Genomic DNA, 12,933 nt, shown 5'->3' with positions numbered 1-12,933 from the left:
GCGAGGACTGATGTGGCTGAACACTTTTTTTTCCTGTTTTTTTTTTTAAAAGCTTCCTTTTGCCTCTAAAAGAAGATAAAAGACTGCAGGTTTTCAATGTTTTTTTTAAAGTTAGGTTGGGGGAAAAACATTAACATTTTCATTATACTCATTCCGTTTCTCAAGATCTAATTTGCAGGCCCTTGTAACTTACAAGTAAGCTCCATATAGCCTGAATGCGCTATTTAAAAATAGTTGGACAATTTAAAAAAAAAAAATAAATTGTTGCCTTGCCTTGTGTAGCAATGCTTTCTCTCCGTGTCCTCCACCTTTTGATGCAAGATGCACGACAAATTATAGCAATGCAATGCACTCTGCCTTTCATATTGTAGGTAAAATCCTCAATTAACCAGACATGCAACTGATGGATTATACCACGTATTCAAAAATTGATAGTGTATTTGTGCTTGCTTTTGCTTTTACAGCCTGCATGAAAGCATTTCACCAGAGAACATCACCCTTCAGTGTGGTACCTATGAACAGCTGGGTTATTGGCCCAACAACTTCAATGACTTTGCTGTAAGTTGCTCAAATCTATGCTCGAAATCGATCCAGAAATAAATAAATACAACGTAAGATGTTCAAAGTGAGGAATAATGAAGCAAAGCCTGATTTTGATAAGTGGACATCTACAGTATGGATACTTGGGTAATAGTTTAAAGATTCTCTCTCTTGTGGCAGGCTGCTTTGATCACTCTCTGGGACCTAATGGTGGTAAACAACTGGCAAGTTTTCCTGGATGTCTTTTCAAGATACTCAAGTCCGTGAGTAGACTTTTTATTCAGTTGGTGTTGGAGAGAGTTTTTATGAGCATTGGAGTCTGACACTTTTTTTTTTTTTGGAGTGCCACTCCATCTTCCAATCTATATTAACAACTTGGAAGAAGGGACTGAGTGTAACGTAGCCAAGTTTGCTGACTATACAAAGATGGGAGGAAAAGCAATGTGTGAGGAGGATGCATAAAATCTGCAAAAGGACATAGACAGGCTAAGTGAGTGGGCAAAAATTTGGCAGATGGAGTATAATGTTGGAAAGTGTGAGGTCATGCACTTTGGCAGAAAAAATCAAAGAGCAAGTTATTATTTAAATGGAGAAAGATTGTAAAGTGCTGCAGTACAGCGGAACCTGGGGGTACTTGCATGAAACACAAAAGGATAGTATGCAGGTACAGCAAGTGATCAGGGGATGGAGTATAAAAGCAGGGAAGTCTTGCTACAGCTATACAGGGTATTGGTGAGGCCATACCTGGAATACTGCATGCAGTTTTGGTTTCCATATTTATGAAAGGATATACTTGTTTTGAAGGTAGTTCAGAAGGTTCACTAGGTTGATTCTGGAGATGAGGGAGTTGACTTATGAGGAAAGGTTGAGTAGTTTGGGCCTCCACTCATTGGAATTCAGAAGAATGAGAGGTGATCTTATTGAAACACAAGATTGAGAGGGCTTGACAAGGTGGATGCAGAGAGGATGTTTCCACTGATGAGGGAGACTAGAACTAGAGGGCATGATCTTAGAATAAGGGGCCACCCATTTAAAACTGATAAATTTCTTCTGAAGGTTGTAAATCTGTGGAATTCACTGCCTCAGAGAACTATGGAAGCTGGGACATTGAATCAATTTAAGACAGAAATAGACAGTTTCTTAAATGGTAAGAGGATAAGGGGTTATGGGGAGCGGGCAGGGAAGTGGAGCTGAGTCCATGATCAGATCAGCCAAGATCTCATGGCGGAACAGGCTCGAGGGGCCGTATGGCCTACTCCTGCTCCTATTTCTTATGTTCTCATGTTCTTCTAAACATTTTGGTGGTGATTTGTGGTCGGGTCTCAGGAAATGACTTTCCCTTTGGTTGCTAGTTTTTTCAGTTTTCAGCTCCAGCAGATAAAATGACTGACTTAAAATTATTACTTGCATTCTGATCACCATGTTGTCCCTCTTTCCCCAGTCTGTGATGCTCTCTATCCAATTTTACTGGGGGGGGGGTTCAGTCACAGCGGCGGTGCTTGAATGCAGGTGTTGGAGCACATTGGGGAGCTATGTGATACGTACCTCCGATTTACCCACCTTTGCCCTATATCCCTTGTTATCCTTGTACAACAAAAAAATGATCAATCTCTGTCTTGAAAGTTCCAATTATCTCTGACTCCACAGCTGTTGTTTGGGGGGGTGGAGAGAACGACAGTGCGAGAGTTCGAGATTTCTACTAACTTGTGTGTGAGTGCTTCCTTTTTTTCCTGAATGAGCTGAAGATTATGTCCCCTTCCAGATTGACCCACCAGAGGAAATAGTTTCTCTCTACTCCATCTAACTAACATTTTAAACGCCTCAATCCGATCAGCCCCTCAATCTCCTGTACTCTCGGGAATACCAGCCAAGATTATATAGCCTGTCTTCCTATTTTAACCCACTAAACCCTGCTGTCAGTTGGTCTGTGGTCAAAGCCATGATGAGTATTTGATAAAATGGTTACCTCTGGCTCTGCCAACATGTCGAAGAAAAACCTTTTTAATGGAACCCTAATCAGATTAACTGGAGTTTACCCAGAAATTGTGGGTTTGAGGAGGAACATCAGAGACCAAAGGAAACAGTGCAAAGAGAATGCAACATCTCCATGAGTTGCCATCATTAAAACATGGCTAAATATTTCTGTGCAGTTTGACAAATGTGTTCTTCCAATAAAATCCCTGATGTTTCTTCTTTGCTTAAACTTGCTATAATCAGGATTGACATGCAATTATCTGCATTGATTATATTTTGCTTCCACTTTTCCAGTTTGGTTCCTTCCTCACCACCTAGTGCTGGACAGTCCAGGCCATCGCTGCTGTCTGTGTACCTCGTTTGTTCGCCTCCCCCCACCCCCCCCATTGCTGTGCTATGTAGGATGTGGCATTGGCATGAAGCACCATCTAGTGGCCAAATTGAGAACTAAAGGGCATTGCAGTTCAAGGGTGACTTTGTTGCAAACAGCCCTGACTGATTTCTGTAGATTAAATTTTATTAGGTTGTAATTACTCAATACTGCAATTAAATAAACACACTAAGCTCATTTTTGCCCAAACTAAAATCCTGAAGTGTATAAACACATGGTTCTATTTGTGCATCTTGAGTTGAATAGTCCTATTTAAGGATTTTTAAAAATTGCCTCAAGATTAAGTTGTGATAAAATTATGCTGAAGTCTTTTAACATCGTTACAATTTACTAATGGTACGTTTGAACAAGGCCATGAATCTAATGAGCATTGTTTGGTCTGATTACTCCTGTAACATAAGAATATAAGAAATAGGAGTAGGCCATTCGGCCCCTCGAGCCTGCTCCGCCATTCAATAAGATAATAGCTGATTATCTACCTCAACTCCACTTTCCTGCACTATCTCCATATGTCTTGATTCCCTTAATATTCAAAAATTTGTCTCTGAGAATGAATATACTCAACAACTGAGCCTCCACAGCCCTTTGGAGCAGAGATTCACCACTGAGTGAAGAAGTTTCTCCTCATCTCAGTCCTAAATGGCTGACCCCCTTATTCTGACACTCTGACTCCTGGTTCTAGGCTCCACAGCCAGAGGAAACATCCTCCCTGTATCTATCTTGTGCCTTGGGATGTTTTACCACATTGGAGGTGCTATGTAAATGGAAGTTGTTGTTGCATTCATGTGGCTATTGTGCTGCAGTGTCATGCAAAATATGAAATGGGTCTAAAACTGGGTCTGGATCTTCTGCACTATTAATCTCAGCTGGCTTTGTTGCACTGTGTTGCATGATCTGAAAGCGTTGTCAATTACGATTCTCGCGGTTCACTAGTAAAAGTAACCTCTGGTTGGTGAACTAATAATCGGATAAGCTTCAGGTTAGCACAGGATTGGGGGGCCAGGGCGGGGGAAGAGAAAGAGAGAGGGGTGATATAAGTTGGGGGTGGGGGGCCAGTTATTGGGCTGTGTAATCCTTTACCCCATCAGCTATTGTTGCCAAGTCCATAGTGACATTTAAGAGGGAGCTGGATTTAAAAACTTGATGAATATTAAGAGTCTGGGGAAAGAGTAAGGAAATTAGAAGCTCCAGTGGGGAGCTAGCATCGGCATGGGTTGTTGAATAGCTTCTTCACCAATATTTGTGGGATACCACATACTTCGTGGCTTCCCCTGCCGTTGCCAAGAACTGATTCGCTGTGAAGAAACCTAATTTACTGATTAGTCTGTTGTTTCAACTTCTAATGTGTACGTTTTCTTTCCGTTTGCTCACAAATTCTTGCCTTTTGCTAGGTTAAGTTTTTTAAATTTTTTGCAAGACATGTTTTAATAATGGCTGGCGTCGTGTTTAATTTCTAAAGTGAGTCTTTTTATCTTGCAGGTGGTCCAAGCTCTACTTTGTAGCTTGGTGGCTGGTGTCCTCTGTCATTTGGGTTAACCTCTTTGTGGCTTTGATTCTTGAGGTAAGTAATTGGAGGTTTAGCAATTCCAAAAAAACTACTTAATGCATAAACTTTTATTTGTTCATAAAGCGCTTCCTTGTAGAAGATCTGTTTTTAACTCCAGATTTTCAATTAAAAGCTAATTCTGCCCTCAAGTAGTGTGGAAATGTGTGCATGTCTTGGAATAAAGAACTAACTTCACAATTGTTTTTTGTTATAGCCTGAGATTTTCACTGTATTTCTCTGTCCTTTCTGTCTTCCGTGTACTCTCTATCGGGCGTGCTGTATCGCTTGCCCTTCCACACACTGTGCAATCATCAGTAAACATTCCCAGAGTTCAGTTCCATTCTCAACTCCTGATAATGAAGCTGTCCATGCCCGCATGCAGCAAGACCTGGACAACATTCAGGGTTTGACTGATGAGTGGCGAATAATATTCACACCACACAAGTGCCAGCTAATGACTATCTCCAACAAGAGCGAGTCTAATCACCTCCCCTTGACATTTAATGGCATTACCATTGCCCCATTGCCGAATCCCCCACAGTCAACATCCTGGGGGTCACCATTGACCAGAAACTTAACTGGACCAGCTACATAAATACTGTGGCAACAAGAACGGGTCAGAGGCTGCGTATTCTGCGGCGAGTGACTCGACTCCCGAAAGCCTTCCAACCATCTACAAGGCACATGTCAGGAGTGTGATGGAATACACTCCTTTCCTGGATGAATGCAGCTCCAACAACACTCCTGAAGCTCGACACCATCCAGGACAAAGCAGACTCGCTTGATTGGCACCCCATCCACCACCTTAAACATTCACTCCCTCCATCACTGGTGCACTGTGGCTGCAGTGTGTACCATCTACATGATACACTGCAGCAACTCGCCAAGGCTTCTTCGGCAGCACCTTCTAAACCCGTGACCTCTACCACCTAAAAGGACAAGGGATGCAAGTGCATGGGAACACCATCATTTGCAAGTTCCTCTCCAAGTTACACACCAACCTGACTTGGAAATGTATTGTTGTTTCTTCATCGCTGAGTCAAAATCCTGGAATTCCATCCCTAACAGCATTGTGGGAGTACCTTCACCACATGGACTGCAGTGATTTAAGAAAGGATGTGCTTGTATGTACTGCCAAAATGGCCACCATGCGCCACCCTTTGTCTATAATTGGTCCCCTTGGAGGATAAGCCAAACCCTGAAGTTTCACTGGAATGTGTAACTGGAACTGCACATCCCAAGGTGTCTCTGAATTTGCAAATTGTAACTCGATCCACTGACTTCCTGAAGTGACAGGATAGAGCGCCCCTGAAGACAGCAAGGGCCAGTCAAAGTATCTTACCCCAGTACAAGTCATCCTTCCCCCAGCCAAAATCCCTCCTTACACCAGTGCATATGCATGACTTTACCCCCCACCCCCCCCCCCACCATAGATGGGGCATTACGTATGAATTGTTAACCGGTTTATTGGGTATGAAGTGACTAGTGACAGTGTCGTGACTTCTGGATTTCATGCACTCCAACGATGTCCCTTTTATAAGGGGTTGGAAGAACGTGATCCGTTTTCCCCGAGTTCCTTCTCTTCCCTCCGATCATCCCCCAGCCTCACGTTCTCACGCTTGCTCTCCGCCGCCCATCTCTACTCTCGCCGAGATCAGTTCGGCGGCCTCGGGTCCTGCTTCTCAACACCACGTGGAGTGAATGGTTGGGGGGGGGGGGGGGGCGGCGGAGCTTGACAGATGCATGCACAAAATAGTTACAACAATGCAGTTGACTTTTAACTGCCCTCTAAAATGCCACTTATTCAAGGAGACCTTCTCGAGAGCAATTGGGGATGGGCAACAAATGATTGCCGTGCCAGCAATGTTCACATCCCATGAACATGTCCCTCCACCTCCAGGAACACAAGAACATGGAGCAGCCCATACATCTCCTTGAGCCTGCTCTGCCATTCAATAACATCATGGCTGATCCTTGACCTTGACTCCACTTTCCCACCTGATCCCTATATCCCTTGATTCCCCTAGAGTCCAAAAATCTCTATCTCAGCCTTGAAATATACTCAACAATTGAGCATCCACAGCACCTTGAGGCAGAGAATTCCAAAGATTCACAACCCTGAGTGAAGAAATTCCTCCACATCCCGGTCATAAAGGCCAACCCTTTATCTTGAGACTGTGCTCCCTAGTTCTTGACTCTCTAGCCAGGGGGAAACAATCTCTCGGCATCTACCCTGTCAAATCCCCTTCAGAATTTTGTATGTTTCAATGAGATCACCTCTCATTCTTCTGAACTCGAGAGCATAGGCCCAATTTCGCCTTGGGGCAACCCACTCATCGCAGAAATCAATCTAGTGCACCTTTGTTGCACTGCCTCTAGGGCAGGCACGTCTTTTCTCAGATAAGGAGACCAAAACTGTGCATACTACTCCCAGGTGTGGTCTTCCCAAAGCCCTGTAAAATTGTAGCAAGACTTCCTTACTCTTGTACTCCAACCCCCTTGCAATAAAGGCCAACATGCCATTTGCCTTCGTAATTGCTTGATGTACCTGCATGCTAACTCTTTCCTGTACGAGGGCATCTAAATCTCTCTGAACACCAACATTTAATAGTTTGTCACAATTTTAAATATTCTGATTTTCGATTCTTCCCACCAAAGTGAATAACATCACATTGGCCAACATTATACTCCATCTGCCACTTTATTGCCCATTCACTTAACCTGTCTATATCCCTTTGCAGGCTCTTTCCCACCTAGCTTTGTACAGTCAGTAAACTTGGATCCATTGCATTCTGACGCTTCGTCAAAGTCATTAATATATTATTGAGTATTAGCTGAGGTCGAAGCACTGATCCTTGCGGTACCCCACTAGTTACAGCCTGCCAACCTGAAAATGATCTGCTTATTCCTACTCTGTTTCTGTCCGGTAACCAATCCTCCATCCATGCTAATATATTACTCACAACCCTATGAACCCTTACCTTGCGTAACAATCTTTTTTGTGACACCTTATCGAATACCTGTTGCAAATCTAAATATACTACATCTACTGGTTCCCCTTTATCGACCATGCTAGTTGCATCCTCAAATGTTAAACATGATTTCCCTTTCATAAAACCATGTTGACTCTGCCTAATCATACAATATCTGGCTAACTGGCCTGTAGTTCCCTGTTTTCTCTCTCCCTCCTTTCTTGAATAGTGGGGTTACATTTGCTACTTTCGAATCCACTGGAACCATTCTAGAACCTAGGGAATTTTTGGAAGATCACAACCAATGCACCCTCGATTATAGGCCATCCAGTCCAGTGGATTTTGTTTGCTTTTAGTCCCATTAATTCTCAAGTATTTTTTTCTCTACTGATCTTAATTTAAGTTCCTCACTCTTATTAGTCCCTTGGTTCCCCACTATTTTTGGTAGGCTTTTTGTGTTTCTGTGAAGACCGATACAAAATATTTGTTTAAGGTCTCTGCCATTTCCTTATTCCCCATTATAATTTCTCCTGTCTCTACCTAGAAGGGACCGACGCTTATCTTTGCTGCTCCCTGCCTTTTTACATACTTGTAGAAGCCTTTGCAATATTTTTATATTTCTTGCTAATTTACTCTCATTCTGTGTTCTTTTTATTAATTTTTTGCTCATCCTTTGCTGGTTTCTAAAGCTCTCCCAATCCTTGGGCTTACTACTATTCTTCGCAACATTGTAAGCCTCTTTTAATCTAATACTATCCTTATTAACCACGGATGGATCCCATGGAGTTTTTCTTGATGGGAATGTATATTGAGAATTTTGGAATTTAAAAATGTTTGCCACTGCTTATCTACTGTCATAGCTTTTAATCTAATTTCCCAATCTACAGTAACCAACTCACCCCTCATACCTATGTAATTGGCTTTAATTAAATTTTAAGACTCTAGTTTTAGATGAGTATTTCACATATATTGTGATCATTCTTCCCCAGAGGATCATTTACTGAGATTACTAATTAACCCTGTCTCATTACACAATACAAGATCTAAAATAGCCTGTTCTCTGGTTGATTTTCAAGAATGCATTCCATGATCTTGTCCTCCAGATGTCCTTTGCCAATTTGATTTGTCCCGTCTACAAAGATTAAATTCCCTCATGATTACTGTGTTACCTTTGCTACAAGCTCCTATTTTTGATTAATACTCTGCCCTATGGTTTCGCTACTGTTAGGGGACTTATAAACTACTCCCACCAGCATTTTCTGCCCCTTGTCATTCCTTATCTCTACCCAGACTGATTCTACTTCCTGATCTTCCGAGCCAAGATCCTTTCTTTACCCCTCCTGCCCCAGTCCCTCTACATACACCAATACCAGAAGACCGTGAGATGTTTCCAGGCGTTTGATTAGTGCTGGTGAGAACGGCTTGTCTGGAGGATGCTAGCGAGGTCGGTCTGTGGTGACTCTCCTCTACTGCTGCTACACACGAGCAAGAAGATCTGAAATTAGCCGAGCGTGGAATCAAACCTACATTGTACTGATGTTCCAACTTATTGTACCCCTGTGTAAAGTAGCGCATTGATCTGGGGCTGTACCAACTGCTGTACATTTATTAAAAAAAAAAAAAATGTTTTTTACTACTTTTAAATGCAGAACTTTATTCACAAATGGGATCGGAGCTACCATCCATCCTTCTCTGATCAGGAATCAGAATATCAGATGAGTGTGCAGGATATGTTCAGGTGAGTGCTGATCCGCTAACCTGTCTGCTGCACTGTAGTAGCAATACATATCTCCATGTACTTGAGGTACCATTTGTTTTTGTATTGGAAGCAACGTTACAAAAACTGGACATGGTATTCCATTTGCACAGTTCTAGTTGGACTAATCAATGTGCTAAAACTGTCCCCTTGTCCTTTTTAATTAAATAAAAAGTGCTTCATTTGCTTTTTTCTAACTGCAGTGAAGAAATGTGATTCTAATATAACCATATTGGACCATTTTAGGCTACTGGATCTAATTCTTGGTAGTGACTGTGATGTGGCATCTGACCTTGTAGGGCAACAAGTAGCAACATTGGCCATTATATCGGATTTAAGTTGATCATCAGCCAAGCAAATGATACCGACGATTGAGTATTCATGCCATTTTAAATGCCTACGGCTGTTGCAGAAGCAAATAGGGTGTTGGGGTGTATTGCTGGGACAATGCAACATAAAACTAGACGTGCAACCCATTCTTCATACAAGGCCTCAGTCCTGCCGCATCTAGAGTACAGTGTTCAGCTTTGTTACCCCTCAAGTGGTGGCGATACAAAAACCTTAGAAAGGTTTGGAGAAGGGCCACTTTATTGATACCAGTTGTAATTAAATTCCGTCTGTGTTGATGGTGTACCTGAGCCAGATAGACAAGAGAGGACTGATGTCAGTTTAAGTTACAGAGGCATAAGCGTAAAGTTAGATGACAAAGTACTTTTCAGAGTCCTTGACCTCTGGAATAAGTTGCCAGTATGTATGGTGAGCGTGCATTTGTTGCAAGCATTCAAAAGGAAGAATTCCTGTGAGTAGATCTTTTACAAGTTGGAGGGTAGGTGGGTTGACACGAGTTGTGGTTCCAGTCACTTTGATTTCCTGGATCTTGCTTGATTACCTAATCGGGGTCGGGGGGAAATTTCCCAGGGGTCCTTTCCTAAATTTACCTAAAAGGCGCAAACTTTTTTTTCTGTTCTTTTCTTCCAGGAAATTGTATGGGTGGGAGATGTTTAAACGTGTTGGTTGCTCCATCTGGATGTGACCATGACTTGATAGACCAGTTGTCCTTTTCCTGTCTTTTTTTTCTCAAATGTCCATTTAACTAACTTGTCTAGATTTTTAAGCCAGACCTTTAATTTTGAAGGATTAACAAATGTAACAAAACGCTGAGGAAAATGTGGGTTTCTTCTGACCACACCACCCGCACTTTTAGTATTTTAATGGCCCTCCCCACCCCTTTTGGTGTTGTCAGTAAAATATTCTGAATAGTCTGCAATCATGTGGTTTTATCAGCACATCTAATTTTTGCTTTGTGACCCAGGTTTCACTAAGTGTCCTGAAAAATGTATTTTTCTTTGATTTTGCATCACGCGTGGTCAATAGCTGAATAGCAATGAGAAACCCATAACTGTTAAACCATATCATTCGAAAGGCACTTTTTTCTCAACTGTATTAATATTTCTTTTTTAATTAAGAGATGATCTCGAGGAACCAACTGAGGAAGAATTGTTGGAAAGACTGCGACTGCATCCACACCTCCATCTACCCAGAGGTCCCATTTAGTTGCATCCGTGTGTGTAGTCCGCGAATTCTTTTGTGAAATGTGACTCCTCGTCCAGCACTTTCCGTGCGTGAGTGCTTCACACTGGGTTCAAACATTCTGCTCAACACACAGGCTGCCGATATTAGCAACTGCACTGTCTCGAGATGCACAAGAACTAAAACTGAATTATTTACGTTGACGACGAGCTATCGACAATGGACCTCAAATTTCCTTATCTACCACGTGTTTTGTATATACATTTTTTACCAAAATAGTAACTGGGATTTAAAAAAAAAAAAAATTGGCTCCTTTCCAATCCAGCTTTTAATAGTCATTCTCTTTTCAGATATTTTGCAAAAGTACTGCGCTGTTTAAAAATGGTAAATGGTAGCATATATTTACAAACTGAAACCTTCACCTAGAATATTGAATTAAAACTCTGCATAATCCACATTTTATAACCTATTGCACTTCGACAGATCCAGTTTTTTTTGGATTTTCACTATTTGTAACCTGCATCTTAACTAAAACACTGAAATTGGTGAGATTACTCCTGCAGTCATCACTGAATATACTCTGCACTATCCTAGAAACCTCTTTCTGTTGGCTGTAGATAAGCTTTATGAACATACAATATTTGAAGTCACTCAATTGTTTTGTGAAGCTTGGTCAATGGAAGCGGAAATTAATTATTTTGTATTATATGAATTAAAGGTAACTATTTTTCTACTTGTAGCTCTAACATTGTGTTTGTTCACGATTTCAAAACTATTTCATGTTTACTGGACAAACTATGCATATTTTCACATGGCATAGGCTATAGGAGGTAGTGGCATCTGGTTAGAAAGCTACACAAGGTGGAAATTGTGGTCGGAGGCTTCCCGCGGGCAAACGTCTCCGAACCACAAGTAAACTCTGCACTTGCCCGCTGCCTCCAGAACTTCGAAGACTCGAGTTCCTGGGCCTACAGGCGTAAGTCTGCGTAAAGGCCCGCGTATCCCAGGGGCGCAGGCAGTTTGCAAACGTCCCTGGGATCACGTGGGCCAGGCCAACCAATCACAATGGGGGACTCCTATTACACTTATAGGGATTTCACTTCTGTATGGAATCCCCTAAAAAAAAAAACTTTCACATTGCTTGCATAAAAAAAATCAAATTCAAAATTAATTAAAATACAATTTAAACATTTAAAACAATTACATTTTTTGAAAAGTAACTTTAAACATTTTTAAAGGGGCCAAAAATAACCCTAACTGATGTTACAGGCTTTTAAATGTTTAAATCATTTGAAAACGTTTATGCTGGCAAAAGAAGGCCTTACACCTGCTTTTACCAGATGTAAAAGTTTTGTGGGCATTCGCTGGGCAGTAGTTGAACAGAGCCCAACTCTCCGGCAGCGAATGTACATTTCCAACGGATGTGGGTTATCTATCAAGCAGAATCTTGATCGATTGTAAGTTCCGGGTTCTCGCGCATTGCATGCGGAAATACAACCTGCGGGGCATTTACGACCGCGTACACTGTGCGTTCTCTGTCACAGGCCCTGGAAAATCTGGGCCAGTGTCTTTTGTCATCCATGACTTTTGAATTTTGTCGGTGGTCAGAATTGGCCTTTTTATTAGTCCCTTTATGTTAAAAACAATCGCAGCCCATGTTATTTACACTTTCATTTCATACCAGAAACAGTCAAATTTCTTTGATTACAGTTTCAAATGGCTGTAAAATGAAATGGTAAAGAATGTTGAGACTATCATTTTTGACTTCCCTCACAGACCACTACTGAATTGGCAGAAGCTCTCAACATGGGTGAGGCCATTCAAATGGACAAGTAATATTTGAAGCTACATGTGGGAGGTGGGGGGAACTGAATGTTTAACCTGCAGACCTCTTCAGCTTGCTTTTGTAATTGCAATGTGTCGTACTAACTGTGCGCCAATCTGGGGCAGGATGTTGGTGCGACACGCAATCTTGTTTGCTCAATTTAGGGTTCTCCCATCATTTCTTGTGGATCGGGACATGCATAGTGAAATCTATGGAATTATGAATTGAAAAATGAAAACTGCATTAAAAAATGAAAAACTTACAACGGTAAGTCTTAAACAAGTGTCCCTTCCTGTAGTATTTGTATGAAAACTACAGCCGTTCAGCTAGAGATTCAGAATTGTAGCTAGAGTTCCTTCCATGCCAATTAGGAAAGGACCTCCCTTGTCAAGAGGAAGA

At 41.7% G+C, this 12,933-nt stretch overlaps 1 protein-coding gene across 3 annotated transcripts in view; it reads left to right on the top strand.

Annotated features, from left to right (window-relative positions):
- Window positions 1–11,421, top strand: part of tpcn2 (two pore segment channel 2) — a 68,246-nt gene extending 56,825 nt beyond the window's left edge. For all 3 annotated transcript variants that reach the window (XM_070898612.1, XM_070898613.1, XM_070898611.1), the window contains 5 exons: window positions 465–558; window positions 721–803; window positions 4,385–4,466; window positions 9,073–9,161; window positions 10,646–11,421. In XM_070898612.1, coding sequence (XP_070754713.1) covers window positions 465–558; window positions 721–803; window positions 4,385–4,466; window positions 9,073–9,161; window positions 10,646–10,733 — 436 coding nt within the window. In that variant the 3' untranslated portion in view covers window positions 10,734–11,421. The remainder of the gene's footprint in view (window positions 1–464; window positions 559–720; window positions 804–4,384; window positions 4,467–9,072; window positions 9,162–10,645) is intronic.
- Window positions 11,422–12,933: the final 1,512 nt, after the last annotated feature.

This window comes from Pristiophorus japonicus, chromosome 14 (genome assembly GCF_044704955.1).
Source record: "Pristiophorus japonicus isolate sPriJap1 chromosome 14, sPriJap1.hap1, whole genome shotgun sequence".
Lineage (NCBI taxonomy): Eukaryota > Metazoa > Chordata > Chondrichthyes > Pristiophoridae > Pristiophorus > Pristiophorus japonicus.
This window is presented reverse-complemented; position numbering and strand designations above follow the sequence as displayed.